The 23,022-nt window shown below is 44.5% G+C and overlaps 2 protein-coding genes across 2 annotated transcripts; both read left to right on the forward strand.

Moving 5' to 3' along the window:
- Positions 1-293: 293 nt before the first annotated feature.
- cbsa (cystathionine beta-synthase a) lies at positions 294-9,186 on the forward strand. The gene is made up of 15 exons (XM_034608134.1): positions 294-437; positions 3,604-3,907; positions 4,167-4,273; positions 4,449-4,583; positions 4,957-5,036; positions 5,799-6,003; positions 6,111-6,202; positions 6,311-6,436; positions 6,541-6,625; positions 6,712-6,817; positions 7,054-7,131; positions 7,215-7,349; positions 7,457-7,565; positions 7,790-7,874; positions 8,852-9,186. The coding sequence occupies exons 2-15, from the start codon at positions 3,612-3,614 to the stop codon at positions 8,980-8,982; spliced, it is 1,770 nt and encodes a 589-aa protein (XP_034464025.1). The 5' UTR covers positions 294-437; positions 3,604-3,611; the 3' UTR covers positions 8,983-9,186.
- A 1,493-nt stretch (positions 9,187-10,679) lies between these two features.
- LOC117775194 lies at positions 10,680-22,723 on the forward strand. Its single transcript, XM_034608122.1, has 10 exons — positions 10,680-10,893; positions 12,975-13,120; positions 13,785-13,866; positions 14,017-14,152; positions 14,395-14,597; positions 14,693-14,829; positions 14,917-15,058; positions 15,152-15,433; positions 15,657-20,988; positions 21,302-22,723. Exons 1-10 carry the CDS (start codon positions 10,720-10,722, stop codon positions 21,310-21,312), a joined length of 6,645 nt encoding a protein of 2,214 aa, XP_034464013.1. The 5' UTR covers positions 10,680-10,719; the 3' UTR covers positions 21,313-22,723.
- Positions 22,724-23,022: the final 299 nt, after the last annotated feature.

Below are 23,022 nucleotides of genomic sequence, written 5' to 3' on the forward strand. Positions count from 1 at the left end.
GAGGGAAAAGGGCAACAAAAGACTAAGATTTAAAATAAACTTAAGCTAACTTCTGATCATTATTCTGCTTTTTAATTGACGAGAGTGTGAACAACAGACACGTAAACAAGTGGTAACATGTGTTTTCGTGCGGACCGTGTTCGGTCAATACAAAAAGTAAACATGTGTCGCGCGCCCACTTTTTCCCAGATGCCCTTTTGGTTGGGGAACCCTGCGCTCGGATTGGCGGGGTTCACCAAACAGACGCCCTCACGGCAACCAATGAGAGGACGCCGTGAAACTTTACCCACGTCCTCCCACGTGTGTCGTCACGAAAGAATCCGGAGCCCTCGCACGGATGCTGCTCACTCCGCCGGCACCGTTTCACGGGGAGCGACGCGTTTTTCCCCCCGCTGTATTTACTCTTTGGATCAACGGCTTTTTGAACGCGTCATCAGGTGAGTGGGGTTTAAGATCAAGGGGAGAATTTCACGCATCCACGTGGGGTTTTATGTCACGTTCTGTGCGTGAACGCGGGTCCGCAGATGCGTTTTTCTGATGCAACACTGCAACAGCGCCTGATCGGACGATGCGGTGTTGCGTTTTCTTTCCGCCGATCACGAAAATCCATACGTTTGAATCCCGTGTGGTTCTTTTCAGTGAATTCTTCCAGTCGCGTGTGTGTTTCTCTCTGTTCTCCTCCATCAAATCAGCCGGATCGTGTCTGTTCTTCGTTGTCATCCTTTCGTTTTCTCACGTGTTTTATTTCTTTGTTCGATGCGGCAGATAAACGATCATTTGCTGCAGGGATGCTACTATCGATCTATTTACCCGTCATTGCATGCCCATCACCATTCCCCAGAAGCCCCGAGGGGACTGGGTATTCTGAGCAAAGGTTCAAACCCCAACCATATTTACTTTTTTCTCTTTTACGGTTAAAACTCACAAGGAGCTGATCATAACAGAAGTTGTCATTTTAAATATTCCTAAAACACAAACATGCAATAATCACAATCGATTATGCTTCTGATCATCTAATAAATCACTCAGCCTTTTACTGAACCACCCTGTAGTAACCATCAGCTCTAATCTCCTTCCAGTGATGGTCACACTTTTGCATTGGAGTTCAGAGGTCATCATAAAGTGAGGGGTTTGATACCGGGGGTCTCCAGGGCCGTGCATTCCTGCTGCTCACATTTGGCCCCACCATTTGTTATGGCTGAGTGGATATCTATAGCCACGCTCTTCTTGTGCTGCTGTGCCTCCTGTGTTGTGGCGAGCAGCTGGTCGAGCGGTTCGAGCAACCCCTGTGCCACTTACTGGAAAAATCTCACATCCAGAAAAGTCTGAGAAAAGGGGGGAGCTGTGAACATACCACAGGAGATTAGAAACGCCAGAGTTTAAGCAGATAACCAAGTCTGATATGGTAAGAATATTACAAGGGGTTTTTCATTAGTTTGGGTTTAATCTAGCCAGGCTCGGATCAGGTGATTTCATTTTTTTTATAGCTCTTTGGCCTGGTAGGTATTTGAGGATCCTTGGCTCAAGTGAGGAGAATTAGAGAAATTGAAGTTTCTCCATCCCCCCACCCCGAGTCTTTTTTACTGCCTGGGCTCAGTGCCGCATTTGCATTCACAAAGGATCAAGTTGCCCTGTTCAACCTGAGAGGTCACCGCATGTCACCAACGCTCTCTCCCACACCGAGCACGCCCAAGCCAGTATAACCTGAATATGCAGCACGACTGGCCCGGCCCCTCGGGAATCTGACTTGGACAGCAAAGGAGGGTTAATGGCGAAGATTGAGAGGAGATGGTGATGGAGTAGGTTGCAGCTTGAACAGTGAAAACACTCCTTTTAGATAAACAAGATACACTGATACCACACCAGCACGTTTAAAAACTTATATTTAACAGCTTTATCCTGCTCACTGAGAAATAAATACATGTAGAGAGTAAATGCCATTGGACTTCTTTTATTATCTAGTTTGTCAGAACTGAAAAAGGACACAGCTAAATAAATCTATAGGCAAACACAACAATGAACCTGATGAGTTTGTTGGTCAGCTTTCTTGCGTTGTCGAGTTTGTCGTGTTGTTTGAATGCGGTTTCCTAATTATTTTCCTTTGCCTTGGCGATGACCTCGATTTCTTAGTCATAGTGAACACGATGTCGTATCATACTTGTGGGAATTCTTTGTCATCATTGGAGAAGAAGTGATTTCTGAGAAAAGAAACATCCGCTTTTATCAGGGGTGACACATATATATTTTAAAGATGTGGTATTGCATCGATACATAGATTTGCGAACTGAAACCGGGCATTTCTGATACTGGTATCGAACGTCTGTTTGTGGTGATGCTTCCCGAGGAAGAGTCCTTGTTTCAGAAGTAGCAGCGAAGCACTGGTGTTCTGTTTGTTTTACTGTACATGTCTGAACATGTGGTGGTGGTCCACAGGAGTCAGCAGCAGATGACTGTTGTTGACTTATCTTTGAGAACCTCTCTGAACTGACGGCAGAGCCATTAAAGGGGGCCCCTGGTTTAACAGCTGGCCCCTGTGTACGCTGTGTGTTATTGACGCTTCATGGGACGATGGAGAAACCTAATGCGCGTATTAACAAGTTAAACAGAGATTTAGATGCATGAGAGGTTTTGTTCTGTTAAACAGATCTGTGAAATAGATCAGATCTGGAAGATTTCTGGCAATTGTTTTCCCATTGTTGATTATAATCAATTAAAACTATAAAATCAACTACATTTTCCAATTCATTTCCTATCAGTTGACAAACTTTTAATTACTTATCCATTTTCCCAGCCCCTCACTGGTTGACTGACTGCTGATATTTATCACCCGGCAGCGCCACTGACCTCCACTTACAATAATGTTTAACATTTAGCTCCATATGGGCGAGTTTTACAACCTTTTATTGCTGGAAACAACCAATGATTGAGTAGATTTCAGCTTTACATTCACAAACAGAGATAATGTGAGATGGACGTGCACGGCTGCACTGTCCTTTTGTTTCTCACATGACTGTGCAGGACTGAAACTTTGTTGCCCAACAAAGTGTCAGTCCTACACAGTGTTGAGGAAATTACAACAGTTCTCTGCCAAATCTCCTGGTGAAGATTGATCCTTTGTGCTGACATGACTCAGCATTAAAAGAAGGAAGGGTGGTGCAGTGTTTTTTTTCTACTGGCTTCTGCTGTTATGTAATAATATGTAAGATGTCTAAGACAGCTGAATATGACACAGTTTGCAGACCTGAGACAGTAAATTAAGGTATAAAAGCCTCATAAAACAAAGAAGAAAATGAAAACATATAATGGAAATTTTCTCTCCGTGCACAGACGGGTTGGAGGATTATTGAGTTCATTAGAAGTTGTAAATCTTCATTAACTGTGTACAGACTGTGTTCTCTCTGTTTTTTTCTATATTTAAAACTATAGAAATCCTACCTCGTCCAATGTCCAGCAGTCCCTTTAAATTTAATCAAGCTGCAGCAAATTACACAAACGCTTAGATGCCCGTACCTGAAATATGGAAGTTGCTTTTCATCAAAACCTATGAATTATGCAAAAACGCCACCAATCTTATAATAATCACATATTTCCCTGTCTCCCCAGGGTAAGCCATGCCGTCAGTTCCCTCCACCAAAGAGGCCCCCGCCAACGGCCCCGTGTGCCCTCACGCTGCCAAGCTGCACAACCACTCCAACGGAGAGGGCAAACTGCGGGAGGGCTCGTTACCGCTGAACGGGGTCGACAAGAAACCCACTGCGGTGGACACCGAGGAGTCGCACCAAACCATTCAGATCAGCACAAAGAACGCCTCTCCCGAGAGGAAATGGATCCGGCCCGACCTTCCCAGCCGCTGCAAATGGACCCTGGGAGCCTCGGGAGCCGACTCTCCTCACACGCAAGTTCCAAGGTCAGTGTTGTGTCGACTTTCACCAGAAACAACGATTTCCAATCAAACCCCACGCTTCTGTAGGACTGAACTTTTGTTGTTAAACCCAATGAAAACCAATTCAAAGCAATACCTGAAACGTAAACACTGGTTTTCAACACATTGCAGTAAGTGTCACAACCACACCTTTGTGGTGGACCTGCATGCAAACACATGCAATGTCTGACTTGTTTCTCTTTCCAACGAATCATTAATTCTTCTTCCTGCTTCGTCCTCCCAGGAACGTCGCCCCGACCATTCTCCCAAACATCCTGCACAGGATCGGCGACACTCCTTTGGTCCGCATCAACAAAATCCCCAAAGCGTTTGGACTCAAATGTGAAATACGTGAGTCACCCAGCACTCGAGCCAAGACACATTCTCAGATCAAACCAAAGCTGTTTGATAAGTTGAACTCATTGACACCATGCAAACAAGTTTGGCTCTGAATTTGTTCCATCCTGCATCATTGCATCATAAAGCCGCAACAAATCTCTCTGTTCTGTTGCGTGTTTTTCTTCAGTGGCCAAGTGTGAGTACTTCAATGCCGGCGGCAGCGTCAAGGACCGGATCAGCCTGCGGATGGTGGAGGATGCTGAGAGAGCCGGGCTCCTCAAGCCTGGAGACACCCTTATAGAGCCGACCTCTGGAAACACTGGTACGTAGAATGATTTCCAGTGGAGCGTGCACCTCCACCAGTCCGCGTCAATCAAACCTTGTAGCAAAACAAAACAATCAACGCAGATCATGATTTCCATAGAGGAAGAATGATAAGTTGATAAAAAGGAAATCCTGGACCTGCTCCTGTGTCTGGATCCTCAAAACAAAAGTTTAATGGCTTCTTTCTTGGGCCGTGACTCATCCTTCCACAGAGTTTCTTGGAAATCCGTTGTAAACAAACAAACTGAGCTGGAAACGGTAATGAAGCACATGTGTTATTCTGCTCATGAATGAGTAGAAGGAAGGTAATTTAAAGGCTTGTGTCGACCAGCAGTCTTGTCAAACGTGTGTGTGTCTGTGTGTGTGTGTAGGTATTGGATTGGCCCTGGCTGCAGCAGTGAAAGGTTACCGCTGCATTATTGTCATGCCGGAGAAGATGAGCATGGAGAAGGTCAGTGTGTGTTTCATCGTAAACAAAGTCCCTATGAATTTTCAAACTGATTGCTATTGATTCCCTGAACTGATTTTGATTGATTGCTGTCAATTATCAACTGTTACTATCATGAAATCTTATGGTGTGTTCATGTCCTCTGAGGAAATGACAGGGAAAAGCAGCTTCCAAGGGGTGAAAAGTAGTTATTTTTGTGAGTTTAGTTTTCAACAATTTTCAGTCCATTGTTTGAAAATTAAATTTACCGAAAAGCAGATTCTTTACATTTGTATCACTGTGTTGCTGCCTTTTCCCTAAATGTTTTCTGGGCTTGTATAAAAAACAGAAGGGCAACTAACTGAAACTCGATGCAGGAGATGTTCGCGTGTTTCCTTTTACCACTTGACCACTTGTTTTTTTTAACCCAGCCTGTTTCAGGCTCGTTAAAAGATGAGAATGTCTTAATAATTACCTTCTCTGCACAGATATTATGCAAAACTCTAAACTATTAATAGACTCACTTTGCAGAGTCATTCAGTTACAAATACTTTTTAAACCCTCATGGGATTTTTAATGTGAAGGAGCCTGTGGTAATGGTTATGTCATGGTTTATAATCCTTAAGTTACACATGTTGCAAATCTGCTTTTATATGCAGCTTACATACATAGGTACCTGCACAGAGGGAATGTGTAATATATGTGATACATATAATCATCCACTTTTAATTGTTCACTTCATTCTGCCCTTTTTGTCCTGACTTTATTTCCCATGTTTCTGGCCAGGTGGACGTGTTGAGAGCTCTCGGAGCCGAGATCGTCCGCACGCCCACCAGCGCTCGCTTCGACTCGCCGGAGTCTCACGTGGGCGTCGCCTGGCGCCTCAAGAACGAGATACCCGACTCCCACATCCTGGACCAGTACCGTAACCCGAGCAATCCGCTGGCTCACTACGACACCACCGCCGAAGAGATCCTGGAGCAGTGTGGCGGTACGAAGGCCCTTTTGCCCACAGCACTTAAACTGAAACTATTTAAAATTCAACTAGATTTCCCTTCTTGTCGTACCTTCAAATCTCCACTCGTCCCCTCCCAACAGGCAAACTGGACATGCTGGTGGCCGGAGCAGGCACAGGGGGGACGATCACAGGTATCGCCCGCAAACTGAAGGAGAAATGCCCCAACATCAAGGTTAGTCGTCTCTGTCATAACTATTTTCATTCTCTTTCCAGCCACGGCTGAAAGGAAGTGGAATTACTCTCTGCTGAGCCTCTCATTATTTATAAATGGTGTGTGCAGATTGTTGGTGTCGACCCAGAAGGCTCCATCCTGGCTGAGCCTGAGGAGATTAACAAGACGGATAAAACCCAGTACGAGGTGGAGGGCATCGGGTACGACTTCATCCCCACCGTGCTCGACAGATCAGTGAGTTCCACTTAACTTCTTTTCCTTTCCTTCCTTTTTCCTTTTCTTACGTTTATCTGACTCACAACTGCTTATTTTAATCTTTTACTGTTTTTTTTCCCCAGGTGATTGATACCTGGTATAAGACCAATGACGAGGAGTCCTTCAACATGTCCCGTATGCTGATCCGAGATGAGGGTCTGCTGTGCGGTGAGTCCTGCGTGAAGTTGCAAAGTCCGAATCTCTCACTGCACGAGTTTGAATCCCTCTCACGTGTCCGCTCTTTTCTTTGACAGGAGGCAGCTCTGGAACGGCCATGGCAGCGGCGGTGAACGTCGCCAAGGAGCTGAAGGAGGGCCAGCGCTGCGTGGTCATCCTGCCAGACTCCATCCGCAACTACATGTGAGAGTCCCACGTGTGCAATGACTAGAAACAAACCACTCAGTGTCACTGAAAAGTCACAACCATAACTTTCATGGTTAAAGCAGCAGCAATGATTTTCTTTTCCAAAACAAAATGGCTCCAGAATACACACGATCATGTCTGAAAGCAGCTTATGTTCAGTGGACCTTCAGTACTGGTTTTGTTTCTGTTCCTTGTGTTAATACTAACACGCCTCTTTATTTCCCACCCTCCAGGTCCAAATTCCTGAGTGACAAGTGGATGGTAGACAAGGGCTTCCTGAGGGAGGAGGACCTCATGGTGAAGAAGCCATGGTGTGTGTAATTAAAGGGTGTTTTCCTCCTCTTGTTGTTTGGTTTTGTGAAACCTGAACCCTGGCGTCTCTCCTGTGCGTCAGGTGGTGGAACTTGAAGCTGCAGGGTTTGAACCTGTCGGCCCCCCTCACCGTGCTGCCCACCGTCAGCTGCCAGAAGACAATCAAAATCCTCAAGGAGAAGGGATTCGACCAGGCTCCCGTAGTGGATGAGGCTGGGTGAGGGCTGAAATACTGCACATCTGGAGCCTCTGTATCCCACAGTCCCTCGGCTCCTTGCGTGCACTGCGGAGGTTTAACTCCAACCTCTGTGTGTCTTTGTGCAGGTTAATTCTGGGCATGGTGACTTTGGGGAACCTGTTGGCATTGATCCTGGCAGGGAAAATCAAGGTGTCAGACCCGGTCAGCAAAGTGCTCTACAAGCAGTTCAAACAGGTCAGACAACACTTCAAACATCTCTGGTTTAACAGGTTTCATTTGTTCATTCTTAATCCCGATTCGATTCCCACAAATCGTGTGAACTCTGCTTTAGAAGAACTTTTTAAAAATCCCTCATTAGTGAGTCCACCTGATGCGAAATGGAAAATATTTCTCAGCTCTTAAAGGTCTGAGAAAATACCACAGTTTGCTTTCTGCTAAAAAGCTTTTTGCTTCCACAGATCCGTCTGACCGATAACTTGGGAAAGCTGTCCCGGATTCTGGAGACCGATCACTTTGCCCTGGTTGTACATGAACAGATCCAATGTGAGTAAAGAACATTTTCACACACACACACGTAAGAAGATGCTTAAATTAATGTTAAAAAAAATTTTGTTCGATGGAATTGAACCTAGAAATAATGTCTTTAATTAATTAATTTAAATGTATTCACATTTATCTCAAATCAGCTGATGCGTGTTGTTATCTTCAGCAGTTTAGACTGAGTGAGCATGTGCAGGGTCAATGTCTGTCTCAAGGACTCATTATTGACCGCTCTTGAACGCAGCACGCCATCACAACCATGTTTGGAAGCAACACTGTTTGACTCAGAGTGACACTGATCGTTTCTCTGATACACGAGGACCAAAGTCCGGCCCGACGGCAAGAATCCCAGAGATAAACTGATTTCGGTCAACTCACGGTTGAAACACCTCAGCTTTTTGTGTGCGAGTGTGTGGTTGTGTTAACGCAGAGGAAAAAAACCTTTTAAATCATTTAACTGAAAATCCTAAAAAGCAGCTGCAGTATATTTGATATATTTTGAAGCGAGGGCTGGTGTCTGGTTAGGGACATATACATTATTTTGTGGAAATCACATGTTTTTGTTAACGGGGCACGTCGGCCTCTATCACCAAAAGCTCTACTGTATTTCCCTCAGGAGTTAATGAAAACCAACATGGAACTAAAAGAGAGTAAATATTATCACAAAGACAGAAACTTGAGTCCTAATAAATTCTAATGTTGCTTCATAGTTGATCGATATGAAAACAGGCAAAAGTTCCTCTTATCAACAAGAGGTGAAAATATGTCGTTTACAGTGTGTTCTGCTGCCTCCAAGTGGCCAAATAGTATAATAACACTGCTTTTAATTTTTTTAATAGACTATCTCCTGTCTACATGCAGTAGGCTCACATACAATCAAACATTTTTCACTTGCATTATAGTATTTTACACACAGACAAATGTTTTGTCAGTAATAAATCATCAACACTGTTCTCCTGTTCCCTCCGTCCTTCCACCAGACTTGACAGACGGCTCTCCCAGCCTGAAGCAGATGGTGTTCGGGGTGGTGACGGCCGTGGACCTGCTCAACTTTGTCACAGGGTGGGAGAGGAGGGAGCGATCCATGTCAGAGTCGACCGACGAGCTGTGATTGACGGACTGAAACACACGCTCGTGTTCTTCATACAAACAAAACAAACATAGCGCCAAGTTTAGTAGCCTTTAGTGTCTGAGGGATGGTGAAGTAATTTTAAGTTAAGTTATTGATTGAGCTTAGCTTATTTTTTCCATATTTTTTTTGAGAAAATGATTTGTTGTTTTTTTTAATGTTTGAACCTGAGTCTAAAATATAATAAACAAATTATATTGTGCCACTCGGTCATTTTGTGATATTTCCGATTTGGGGCACTTGATTATTACTTCTTATAACTGCTTGTAGTGTTCAAAGCAATATTTTGTAAGTTCATAACTTGTAGAAACTTGCTTTTTCTTTTGTATCCGGGTCTTGAAAAGAGGCCTCCTTATTTGTCTATTTGTCGAAGTACGTGATTCATTACGGCTTTGTGTACCGATCAAACATAACAAATAATAGAAGACCTTCATCTCATTTATCAAGATAAGACAAGTAGACAGTTGCTGTATATATAAGCATATGCTCTCCAGTGTTGTTCACTGTGTGCTGCTTTTTCATTTGAGTAACAGGAAGAAATACATGGAGGGTGTAATCACATTTCTTTAAACGGATCATGCAGTGGTGTTCCCCACTCCCATTTCAACTCAGTGCCTGCGATGATACTATAAAGTGACTGTTGATCTTAGCTCTGTCTAGGAGATTCATTATATATTGCATCATGTTCCCTTCATGAATGTGTATGATACAATAAAATTTAAAGAATGTCTCTAAACGGTCGTCAGAGTAATTGGATAAAGAATATTGCAATAACTGTAATAATGTCACAAGAGGGCTAAATATAACTAGAAATATATGAAAATGTTAAGGGACATATTTGGTTGCATTTTAAAAAGATCAAAAGGGTAGGTAATACACATACAGTATCTATTTCAGTTTTATAACTCAGGCTTTTAATTATCCTTGTAGTGAAACTGGGTGAGAAGTAAAATATAATATACTATTTGTTTGATCTGCTCATAGCAAACAAACTTTATTTTAAATAGTCAAAAATAAATGGTGACTTGTGTCAATTTAAAGCTGATTTAGTACGGTGGCCCCAAAGTGCAAATCAAATTTTATTTGTGTAACCCATATTGACAATCTGTAAAAGGTGCGACACCTTCTGTTCTCAACACTTAGATGAGGGAAAACTTCCCAAAAAACGAGTCACATAACAAAAGACCAGAAAAGAAACGACGCAAATAAAAAACCTGACGGCAAATAAGAGAACTTAACAACAAATCAGAAAATACAACAGCAAATTAGATTTTATTGTTGTGATTTGTTGTGCACCTAATTACTGAGTGTACCTAAACGCAACCATCGAGAAAATCCAATCACATAACCATACAATAACGTGGAAAACCATCATATATTGAATAAAACATATTGGAGTCAGCTGCATTATATTTGTGATAATCAAATCATAATTGTGTTTCTTTGAACACAAAACGACTAATTAGTTTCATTAATCACTTTTCCAATTTGCACAAAGGTCCATGAACGCAAATATTGACAGTCATTGTGTTTGTGTCTGCCATGTGGGTGGTGGCGCATGTTTTGCTGCTCGGGCAGCACCGTGTGGGCGGGGAGCCGTTACGTCCACCCTCTCCTCCAGAACCCCGCCCCCTGTCAGCTCCTCGTCGGTGTAACCCGGTGCACAAGAGGAGCGTGGGCCCTTGCGTTGCCCGCGTCCAATCAGCGCTGTCGGTTGGGATGTATGTGTTGTGTGGCCGCGGCGACGAGCGGGGCCACACGGGCAGTATGGCGGAGGAGGGCGGTGTGTACGAGCCGGAGGAGCTGGGGACGCGGCTGCTCGCTCTGTCCGGCCGCTACTCGAGCGAGGGGCTGCGGGCCGACAGCGGGGCTTTCTGCGCCGACTTCTGCGAGGTAAGGAGCCGCGGCCGGAGCGGGTGTCCGGGCCCCTTGTCGAAGAGACGGAGCGGTTGCGCTGGCCGACTCCCCTCCCCCAGAAGGGCTCGCTCCGCGGCTAGCGTTAGCTCCCAGCCTCGTAACCACGGAGCTAACGATCCGCAGTCGACCCAAACACCAACAAATCCCCGTAACGCCTTCTGAATAACACGTCCAATGGCGCGGGCCCGTCCTCTGGTGATGTTAGCGGCGCCGTGGAGTCTGCGAATCAGTTATATTGTGCTAATTATTGTTCTCTGCACAGTAGGCAAAGCTAACTCGGCTACTCGCCAGCTGGCCAGCTAGCCCGGGATCTAGTTAGCCCGAGCCGCGGGCTGGACAACTTTCTGCAGCCCACACAGTCGGGGTAATCCCCGGCTGTGTGGCAGGTAGCATGTTAGCTTCTCCTCTCTGACCACGGGTTGTCCTGCGAGGGTTAGCTTCCGTTATCGAGCAGAGATCAACAACTCCGACGCGTTTCGTAACGACCCCCAAACACAGCAACAAGACGTGTACCTGTAGGTGCAGATGGGGTTATAACCTCCGTACTGGCGGGGGACACGGTCAACTCAACTACTGTCACTGCCGAGATGTTCGTCTTTATGTAATTACTGGGCCACTGGCGTCAAATTCAATGGTTTCCTCAATATGTTGGCACTAATCAGGGAGAATGCACGAAGCCCAACTGGTGTGTTTGGACTCGACCATCTTCCACGAAGCCCAACTTGGAAATGTTTTTAAAGTCTTATCTGACCCCCCCCCCCCCCCAACAGCAACAACACACGGACTTGTACGTGCATGCTTGCAGAAATGGATAACAACACGTTTCTAAGTTTTCATGATACAATAACTTTGGAGGATGCAAACCAGTCTCTTTCGACACTAATCAAGTGGAATTCATGAAGCACAATTGTGTTTTAAACAGATTAGCTGAACAATTAAGTGGAAGTGCCTGTAAAGCCCAACGTAGAAATGTTTCTTAATGCAAAAATGCTCACCCCCCCCCCAACAGCAAGACATGTACCTGTACACAGCATGCTTGCAGAAATGGATAACAACACAGTTACTGGTACCACGACATGTCCCCATACACGGAAGTTTTCATGATTTAATAATGTTAAGAGGATTCAAACTAGTCAGTTTATGGACTCATTCAAATGTGCATTCAAATATCAGCTGGTAACTGTCACACTGTTAAAGATAACTTTACAGCCCAGTTGCAGATGTTGGGAAGTGGTCAAACCAAGATATTAGTTCTTATTTCTTTAGTGGGCCACAGGCATTAAAGTCGATGCTTTACTCAACATATTAGCAGAGTTTGGGGACATGTGAAGCACAACTGGTTTGGTTAATCCGTGTTTTAAATCAGATAAACTGCCAAACATAAGTTGTGATGCTTCGTAACTTTCCTGTTGTTTAATTTAATAGTAAACTGTGTGTAAAGGCCTGAGGAAAGCACTGACCGTTCACAATCACAGTGGTGCACAAGAGCAGTGTCTGGGGTCTCCATCATTACGGGGCAATACAAGCAAATTGTATTGCAGACAGGCCCCCGACTTACACAGGTTTACATTGTGCACTGTAATTACATGCAGCGATGGGGAAGGCTGCAGACATAACCGTTAACAGCAATGTGATAATATAATTAAAAATATGACCCGACCATACTGATGATTGCCGTGGTAATCAGTGACTTACACAGCTGTCTCTTTCCTCTTGGTTTTTAATGTTTTAAAATCAAGGTATTGGTTGTAGGGCTGTAAAAAACAGTTAATCGAATAGTTATTCGTTGTTATTTCGTTGTAAGATCCAACGTCTTAGTCTGACCAACAGTCAGAACCACAACGATATCACATCACACTCAAACTAATAAATGATCAACAAAATTGGTGTCAATAGCATCTCTTTGATTCTTCATTGGCAACACTGCACAAATTTCACTTGTTGAAACACCAAAGTACCTTTAACTACAGTCCAAACATCTAAAACACCTGCCGACGGTTACAAACTGTTAATTGTCCATTTGATTTTGTTTCTGACTTTGCCTTTTCTCCCTGCAGCTGGTGGAAGAGTTTGCCTCTCGCTGGCAGGTGCCACTGCCTCAGCTCAGGATCCTAGAGATAGCTCTCCGCTACTTTTCCCGAGCCTCTACCTTCTTCACGTCAAACTGTGATCATGTGCTCAACACACTCAGTAGCCTGGCATTGTGAGTACACACAACTCCTGAAAGAGGAGGCTTTCTTGGCGTAGAAGAGAGTTAAATCAATGTGACGCACTCCTGCACGTTTTACTACGAGTTTATGGTGGTGACTTATCACTTAAACTAATAAAAGTTTACAAATACATGAGTCATAACCACTTTTCTCTTATCTGAATAACTGTGTGAGAGCATTGTCAACACCTCCTGCCTGAATTGTAGTCGCAGATCAACCAGATAGAACCAAGCCAGTGGTGACATGTAGTGAAAAGACTTTCAAACCACATACATGCAGAACAAATGTGATTATTCACACATGCTAAATAAAACCATTGTTTTTTTAATGTATTTGTTCACCAAGTCTAAAGTGGTCATTCTCTGGGCTGCTGGCTGCAGCGTTTATGGAACTGAAGGTTGATTGTGTTCTCTGGCTCACACGAGCACGTTTGTGAGCCAGGAAAGCCCCTGGAGTTCTGCCAGCTGGAGACCCAACTCCATCCATTAACTCTCCGTCCTCTGTCCCCCTGGGTCTCCCCTCAGTCTCCTAATTAACTCTTTATCACAATAAACATGTTTAGATCCACATAAACAACTGAACACGTCATACATATGAAGTAAGCTGTTTGAAGTTTGGCTTTGTTGGTAGAAGCTAATGCTTTTCATCCCCTTACAGGAGTGTTTTTGAGCTGCTGCTGTTCTTTGACCAGAAGGACTTCCACCAGGAGCCACTGAAACACTTCACTGTCACATTCCAGGTAAGAAGGAACAGACAAATCAAAGATTAGAAGCTTTAGGAGATTATTTTATAGTTTCTCAGTGAGCTTTACTTCTCAGAACAGGCAACTGTCATGAAAACACTGTTACTATCTTTAAAACCCATTGCTTTATGTCCCTCATCCCTCCAGGAATGTCATTTGGTCCTTGCGAGGCATCAGAATGTTCACTTACTTCAGGTGGAGCGTTTGGTTCAGGGCGACGGGCCTTGGGCCGACTCAGTCTTACAGGCGATCCTCAGTGAGTCCAGTTTACCTCAGAATGAAGGTAGGCAACATCTATGCTTTACATGAATCGTCCTCTTGTCTCCTCACTGGATTCCTCTCCTCACATACTCAACTAAAAAGTCTGACTTTGTAACGTAGTCTAATTGGACACAGCCCATTATAATTATTCATTTTTGAATTTACCAGAATTTATTTAAAATTGTATCTCTGGTTGTTTATTGTAAATCACTGCAAATGTTTGCATCATTAATTTGTCTCTCTCCTGGCTTGACCTCTCCTCAGTGGATGGGTGCATCAACGCTGAGCTGCCGCTGTTCTTTGAGCTCCGGGTGCGCTACCTTTTGTCCTGTGAGCGGGTCAGCGAGGCCATGGCCCTGGCTAGGTGTTGTGCTCGGCATCCCATGGCAGGACGGCACTTGTTCTTCCTCCAGGTCTACCTCACGTGGCTTTACAAAACGTCACAGCATGACCGCCTGCATAAAGAGGTGGGCTGAGTCACTGTTGTTTACTGTCTGGGTTTTGCTTGGGTACCACACAAAACTGTCGTTACACTGATACCTCCGTTGCCCTCTGATTTCAGGTGGATGATGTTAATAGCAAAGATGCTGTTCACATCATCTGTAGTTTGGAGTGTGAGGAACAGGATGACTTGTTACTTGGCCTCAGCAGAGCCTTCCTCTCCCAGCAGCTCCGCAGGGGAGACGTGTACTATTTGTGGTAAGTAGACGCTAATGTAAACTGAAGTTTGTGTATAAAATCAGCTTTAAGGGCTATTATGAAGAATCTAAACTCCTTTCTCTGCAGTGATCTTGTCTTCATATGGAGTAAACTTCACAGTCGGTTGGACACATCCGAGCAAGCTCTACTCGAGGAGAGTCAACAGCTGATGCTGTGTGCCACCAATGTCAACTCTATCTTTCCATTCATCAGAGCCATACTGCAAGAGGTGAAACAGATATTTGAAATGCAGTGATTGAGTAGTGGTCTTAATTGAGTAGATTTATTAACATGTTAAATCCTGTGTTTGTAATCTTTCTAGCTGGGTGAAAATGGTAAACAGTTCTGCGTGGAGCTTTGTACTAATGCCCTGGAGTCTTGCCTTCCCTGTGATGTCGTCACCAAGTCCCTAATCTACAAAACCATTGCTGGCCTGCTTCCCAATGACCTGGAGGTTTGCCGGGCGTGCGCTCTCCTGGTCTTCTTCCAGGAACGCACAGTTGAGGCCTACAAGAGGGTGTACCTTCTTTACATGCATCCCGATCAGGAGTACCACGTGGAGTACAGCCCCATCGGGAATCATGTTCGCTTTGAAATGCTACAGGTAGAGTTTCTTTTGTGGCAAATCATGACATAGATAAAGTTTGAGATTCTCAGACCACTTTCAGGCCTGGTGTTTACATCTGTCCTGAGTGATCCGATCGCAAGAGCTCTAAGTACAAGTGACTGATGTTACGAACAGGTCTTTCGATTCAGATTAGCGGTACTTTGCTGTTTGTCATTTTTCCATATTGTTGTACCAAAACAAATGTTCCTTCTCTCCTCAGGTCTTGAAGAAAGACCTCTACTTTGACCCAGAGTTTTGGAACCTCATTGCTTTGCGGACCAATTGTTTGAAGTTGATGAGCGAGAAAGTGGTTAGTGCTGCCCTTGAAGAAATCATGGAGGACAAATGGATCTCTAACTATTCCACCAAAGAGCCTGCTTCACGGTCAAGTACATGTCGGAGAGGAAAGAAAAGGGCACTTCAGGCGGCAGCAAAGAAGCGTCACCAGAGAAATGATTCTGACACTGCATCCAAAAGACTAAAGGTGGGCCCGGGCAAAACACAACTAAATGATGATCATGCTGTAAAGACAGAAGGCGCCCAGGGGTTACGACCTCTGAAGGACAAATCATCTGAACCTTTGAGACGTTCATTTTGGCGGCTAGACAGAATACAAGACAACGTCACCATTAGGTACGGAGAACACAGACGCATCACGCGACTCTCCGAGAAGAACCCTCCAAAACGAAGGATTAGAAAACCCAGGTGGCTTCTGGAAGACTCAGCAGCTCTTAAAAAGAACAATGTTTCTCCAGATATCAAAAAGCACGAGTTGAGACATCAGCAGCACCATCGATCCTCGGACATGAAGAGGCCTGAAGCCGGTCAGATCAGGAACAATGCAAAACACAAAGCACCGGTAAACTCTCATTTAGGCGGAAGGGAAATCAACAAGCACCAGAGAGAATTTTCTTTGGATTATGATGAACCAGCGCAGCCTCCACAAATCATTCTTGAGCTCTCCTTACCAGACAATGAGCTGATGGGTACGTTTACTGAGGAATCTGGCAACAGACAGAGAGGATTTCCTCAAGTGCTTCTTTACAAGCCCACAGTGAAGCTTCCTGCCACATCACAACCCGTGAAGACTGTCCTTCGCAAGGAGGTTGTTCTAAGAGCGCGGGATGCCGCCATGTTTATAAAACAGCTGCACTGTTACGCTCGCCGCCAGAAAGGAAAGGGACATGGATTGAATGTTCACGGCTCAGTATCAACTATCACACGTTCCTCTGTGCAGGGAAGTCCCCCTAAAGATGCACAAAGACGGCGCTGTGAAAAGCCTGAGGGGAAAGGTGCCTCTCGGACACTATCTGAAGTTTTACAGAAAGTCCATCCAGTTTCACGAAAGACGTCTGCAGCAAGAGAGTCTGCTGATGCTCCACAGACACCAGCAGGGGCAAAAGTGACTAAATCTCCAGTCTCAGACAAGGTCCCTCAACCTGCAAGCAAAGGAAAAGTGTTGCGCAACGTTTCTTCAGCAAGAGATAAGTCTGCGGTTGAAATGAAAGCTACCACTGCGTCACAGACATCAGACGAAGCTGACAGAACAGAAACCCCAGTGCTGGATAAGATCATGCAAGCTCAAACAGCATCTGCAAGAGAGCTCTGTGAAGAACCTGCTGTTGAAATGAAAGTCACCATTGCCTCACAAACCTCCGCAGCAGCCAAAGTGCCACAGTCCCCAGGTTTAGTTGTATGTAAAGCACAAAGTGAAGAAGACCTCTCCAGAATCACTGCTTCAGCCGAGATGACCACTGCAGACAACAATCACAGTACAGTTAATGATGAAACCCCTCCTGTCTCCGATAAAGCCAATAATTCAAACACTGCCGATGCTGATCCTTTGCCCTCTCAGACCCAAGATGTTGTTCTCAGAGATGGCGGAAAAGAACTGATGTCACTCTCCTCACTGGCTGAAAGGATTCCTGTTGCCAAAGCAAAAGCAGACACTCCAGAGGTGCTAAACACAGTCTGCAACAACATCGCTGAGGCGGACTTGCATCCACCTTGTGAGAGGGACACAATCCCCAGAGGAAACATGGTCACTCTCAGTAAAGCATCAGAGCCTCGGGCTACTTATTCGCCTCCAGACCAGGACGCTATGAATGACATATCTGCTCTGACGTTAGTAACCGAGATGGTTACCGAACTTGCACCTGAGGCACTTGCTCGAGATCTGGAGAATGACAAACAGCGAGCTCCAGAGAATAGTGCCTCCGAGGCTTCAACAGTTAAAAGTAAAACTAATGTACCTCACAAAATCCGGTCTACCTCCAGCTGCTCTGTATCAGCACAGGAAGCCTCCACAGTCAGTGATGTGCAACTGAACAAAGGGACAACGGCAACTCAGGATATTGATTCAGATGCATCTGAGAACAGTGAGCCAGAAACGGAGGAATCCAAATTGGAGTTCAGTTGTACTTTCTGTGACAAGTTCTTTAAGGGAAGTCGTGTCGTGTCACACGCAATGTTCCATTATCGAAGAGATGAGTGCATGTTCTGCAGGACGATGTTCAAAGACGACCTCTTAGCCATGATGCACCTGTCAGCTCACATAGAGAAGCTGAAGAAGAGCAAAGACCAAGAAAACCGGGTCTCTGAGACCAAAGGTATTTCCACACCGAAAACCTCCGCCAAAGATAACACCACGGACATGTCGTCTGCTCGCCGTGGGAGGGGGAGGCCGAGGAAACCTGATGTTCCTGAATCAGAAAGTCTTCAAGATCCAAGGCCCCCTGAATCCAGAAAGTTGAGATCGAAAGACAAGTCAGCAGATGAAAAGCCTTCACAAGAAAAGACACAAAACACTTCAAAGCACCTTAATAGTGAAACGCCTGTTCCTAAAGTCAATGGGCATATTGGAAAAAAGACAGAACTTGGACACGTTGGCAAAAAGAAAGAGATTGTTACAGCGAGAAAGGATTTGGAAGCGGAGCAGCCACTTCCACAGCAGGAGAAATCCCAGGAAAGGACAAGTAATGAATCTGAGAATCATGAGTTGTCAGAAAAAGAAGATAAAAAGATGAAAACTGAATCTCTGCCATTCCTGAAGGCAACCACAAAAGAGAGAAACGTGGAGCCACAAGAGAAAGTTAATTGCCCTGTGGATGGATGTGTTTGGTTTAAAGACTTGTCGAAAAACCGTGTTGCCCTCCTGTACCACGCTCTGGATGATCACCACGGTGAGCTCAAACCTTTAGAACTGGCGTTCCGTGTGGGAAACAGTAGATGTTCTATTTGCATGAGGGTTTTGTTTAGTTTCAAACACTTTCAGCATCACGTCGAAAGGCACAGAGTCTCTCCTCGGCATCCTTGCCTTCATGACGGCTGTCCGGCCCGGTTCAAATCAGGAATGGAAATGAGACGGCACGCCAGGAGGCACAATCCGCTGCAGGCAGTGTGCTGCCTCCCTGGGTGTTCTCAACTATTTATTTGTCTCTGGGCACTAAACCTTCATGAACGAGAGCACTACACTTCCAAACCCACAAAACCACACAAGATGACTAGTGAGGAAACGGGCGACAAACATAATAACACAGCAGTTGGGAAGAAACAGCAGGTTAATGAGCCAAAAGATGCCACTGCTCTGAATAAGACTTTGAGTTTAAAGGCTGCTTGTAAATTAAGAAGACGAGCTACACATAAGTCGTCATCGCGAAAACACATGAAAGCTCCTCCTCTCTCCAGTGACAGGGACTCGAAAGAAAGAAATGAAACCGAGGATTCAAATGTCTTAAAGAATCTGTCCAACAAAGACACCTCTGCACAGCCTACTGTTCCAAATCTGAGATTAAGACAAACATTAAGGAAAGTATCAAATACGACCATGGCAGCTCGTAAGGTCATCTCATCGTCATTGTTAAAACGCAACAACAAAGCGAGGCACAAGTTCAAGAAGAACCAGGTGAAAGTAAACACAGACGTTCCGAAGAGAAGAGGTCGTCCTCCGAAATTAAAGAAACCCGTGCACGATGAAAACACTTCTACTGGTCAAAACAGTGAAACCGTCATAGAAAAAACTGCTCTGCAAAAAGATCCGAAGAATCCTGCTCAGCTTTCAAGTCCAAGTCCCAAAGCAGCAGTGGCCTCAGATGTTAGCGACGGTACGAAAGAACAAGAAGTTAACGAAACTACAAAAACATCAGTCAATGAATCAAAGTGTAAGAAATCAGTGAACAAGCAGATTAAGAAGGGTCACGTCAGTTCAAATCCATCAATCAGCAGAACCTCAGCTGACAAGACACTCAAGTCGACCACTGACAAAGTGAAGAAAGTCCACAAAGCGAAAAAGCGCTCCTCTCTAGAAAGTGGTTGCCAAAGTGCTGCTTCAAATTCCAGCGAGTCAAAGAAGCGCAAGGTTACAAAAAGCAAAGTCGACACAAAGACAGAGTCTGCTTTGAAAAAGACCACCAAGGTGCTATCTGCTGTCCAACAAGTTGAAGCCAAAACAGCAGTCGTCGTAGATGAGGATGGAAAAGCAAAAACAGAAAACAAAGACTCGACAGATGACCGCACTGGTGAGTCTGTGTCTCCTGTTGCATCGAATGATTTGGCAAATACATCTTCCCCCACATCTGGAGAGACAAACGAGGAGAAATCAACGAAATCGCACCTCACGAAAAAAGAGAAACCTAAAGAGAATAAAAGTAAAACAGCTTCTTCAGGCTCTGACAAGGTCAAAAAGAATCAGAAAGATGTTAATAAAAAGACAGACAAGAAGACAGTCAAGGAAAAACGGCCACGCAAGGACCCGAGCAAAACACCTGCAGTGAAAAAGAAATCAAAATCTGTAGTTCAACCAGAGGATGGGGCTAAAGCAGCAGCATTGGAAAAGGGCGATCAGAATGAGGAGGGCAAAGTAAAGGAAGATCCAACTCTTTCCAGCTCTGGTTCCTCTGCACCTGCAGATACCAGCAGCTCAAAGGAGAAGACGTCTCCCACTGCCACTGAAGAGAACCCGCAAAAAGTAACACAGAAAAAATTTAAGAAAAACTCTGACCCGAACAAAGAAATTAAGAAGCGCAAGAATATTCATAAAGAAGGTCACACAAAGAGTGTCAAAAAATCTAAAGGTGACGGTGTCCCAGCAGCAAAAACACCTAAAACTGAAGTCAAACCATTCACTGAGGTGAAAGCCGCGGTCGAGGAGAGTTCTGTAGGCGAGGAGGGAGCGGCTTCAGCGGAAACGCCACCGTGTTCAATCAGCAGCTCTGGTTACTCTGTCATTAACAGAAAAGTGCCGGGTCAAGTTGTGAAATCATCGGTGTGCAAGGACACGCTCGCCTTGTACGGTAAGAAGCCGTACATGCGTCTGCCACCCACGGCGTACCTGGACGAGAAGTACATCACCATGCCAAAGCGGAGGAAGGATATGTCGCCGATCGAGTCGTCTCATAGGAGCCCGCCTCCCGGACTGGCCTCTGTCGCAGCGGCGCAGCAGAGACAACGATGTGCCAACTGTTTCGCTACTTTCACCACTGCTGAGGACCTGCAGGGTCACCTCCAACTGCAGAAGTGCTCCAACCTGTTTGGGTTCGACTCGGATGATGAAGGTAAGAAGCCTTTGTTATGGATTAGTCAAATCAAAAGTGACAAAACAGATCCACTTCTATTTTACTTGAGCTATTTGCCAAGAAAAGGGACCTAAAGTAGAATTTTATGCTCAAAGTCTATATTTACCTTCACCACGGAGGTAATGTTTCCATTTTCTTTGGTTGTTTGTTTAATTGTAAGCAGATTACACAATAAAAAACAAAGGAATATCTATGAAACTTGGTGGAAGGATGTGGTGTGGGTCAGGGAAGAACCTATTACAATAAAAGCATAAAGGTTCAATTTGTTAAACAATCTTTTTTTCTGTTTCAGGCAACAGTTGAACAGATGTGGTCAAGTCTAAGCGGATCATCGTCTCGAATGCAAAGCGGACCGACCTGTGGACCTGCATGAAGCCCCCGGACGGATCATACCTCAACAGACTCTTCTCTGATTGACTTGTTTTTTGTCACTTGGGCAAAGACTCCTGCATCAGGCGTTGACGCAGGAAGCCGAGAACTGAAATTTGTGCGACCTGACGTTTGCTGCAGCATGTGCCTGTTAATGCGAGGCCCCGGGAGCGGCCGGAACACGTCACACAGCCAATCAGTGAATAAGGACTACTGACCTGGATCCCAGTCAGACTGTTAGCAGACAGCTTGTACTGAAGTGCCTGCTCTGGAAGCGCCCCGGCTGTTTCAAGCGGCTTCGACTGGTTTGGACGTGAAGCGTTATAAAAAGACGGGGCTCTTGAAATCTGTGAAAAAAAAAAACTGACTCTCGATGAAAAGGCTGCTCCTGCTCCCACTAGGATACATATTGTTCACATCAGTAAGCCATAACATGACACTTTTGCTTTTTGCACTCTTCTCATGAAATATCTTCACTATTTGTTCTGCTTAAATTCCTATTATGTTATTTTAACATCCTGAGATTACAAATTTAATGTAGAGTCTGAACTTTGAAAGATGTAAGATTTCTATATCAATTTCTAATTTGAAAGGTTTTTATGTATAATCATTGTTTAAATAACTTTATTTCTTATTATGCGTCGCCCGCGGGGTTGATTTGGTCTGTTCTGCTTGTTGTCATCATCAGTAACCAGTAGGGGTCAGCGTGCACCAATCTTCCGTTCCTCATTATTTAACACAGTTCTTTTTCCCTTTTACGAAACAATTTGATATTGATGGAATCTTTTGCAACAGTCAAATTTATACATAGACATTAGCTCCATTGCATTTGTTTCAAGAAATGCTTCGTCTTCCAGTCACATCCATTGACTTTCATTTCTTTTTAGCAGAAACGGCTTCAAAATGTGCCAGTATCCCACTAATACTCTGCCGGATTCTGTCACTAATCCGCTCTGCTATTGTTCACTGTCAGTGGAGCAGCTGACGTTTTGGCTTCTGTGATATTTTCTCACTTTAATCTAGATGTTTAATTTTTGGTCCCCATCTTTGCTGAACTGTACAAGACCATAGAACCATTGTGATTTCTCTTTTAGGCTGAATGTTGTCTTTCAGGATTCCTCCAGAGAGGACGAGAGACGTGGCAGTGAAACTACCACAGTTTTAAGTGTAATTAAGGAGGCAGCCTGAGTCTTTAATGAGCAGCAGCAGGTTATATTTATTTATGTTATTTTCTATCTTTTGTAAATATTTGAAGAGTTTCAATGGCTTATTATAAAAATGGGATGTTGGAGTTGGGTTTATATTTTGTCCTTTGAAGAAAAAAATAAAACTTATTTCAATTCTGTTTGGCCTTAAAGTGTTTTCCAATTCAGCAAAAGTGCAAAGTTTAATCAGAGGAAGGAGCAGTTTGTTCCATGAGTAGGGAATGAAACAGATAAGACAGCAATGGGCTGCAGAGGAAGAGGAAATACTAAATGATGTCCCTGCTCTTCAGAAAAGTTTGCGAGCCAACACGTGGAGCTCGTGGATAAATCCAAGATGGAGAACCCAGGTGTGCATAACCCAGCAATATAACACACTCGAGCTGTCAGTGTTTGCAGCCCTTTACTTAAAGTTCCCCATCGTTCATATATCTGCTTTGCT

The sequence above is a fragment of the Hippoglossus hippoglossus genome, chromosome 2, assembly GCF_009819705.1.
Source record: "Hippoglossus hippoglossus isolate fHipHip1 chromosome 2, fHipHip1.pri, whole genome shotgun sequence".
Lineage (NCBI taxonomy): Eukaryota > Metazoa > Chordata > Actinopteri > Pleuronectiformes > Pleuronectidae > Hippoglossus > Hippoglossus hippoglossus.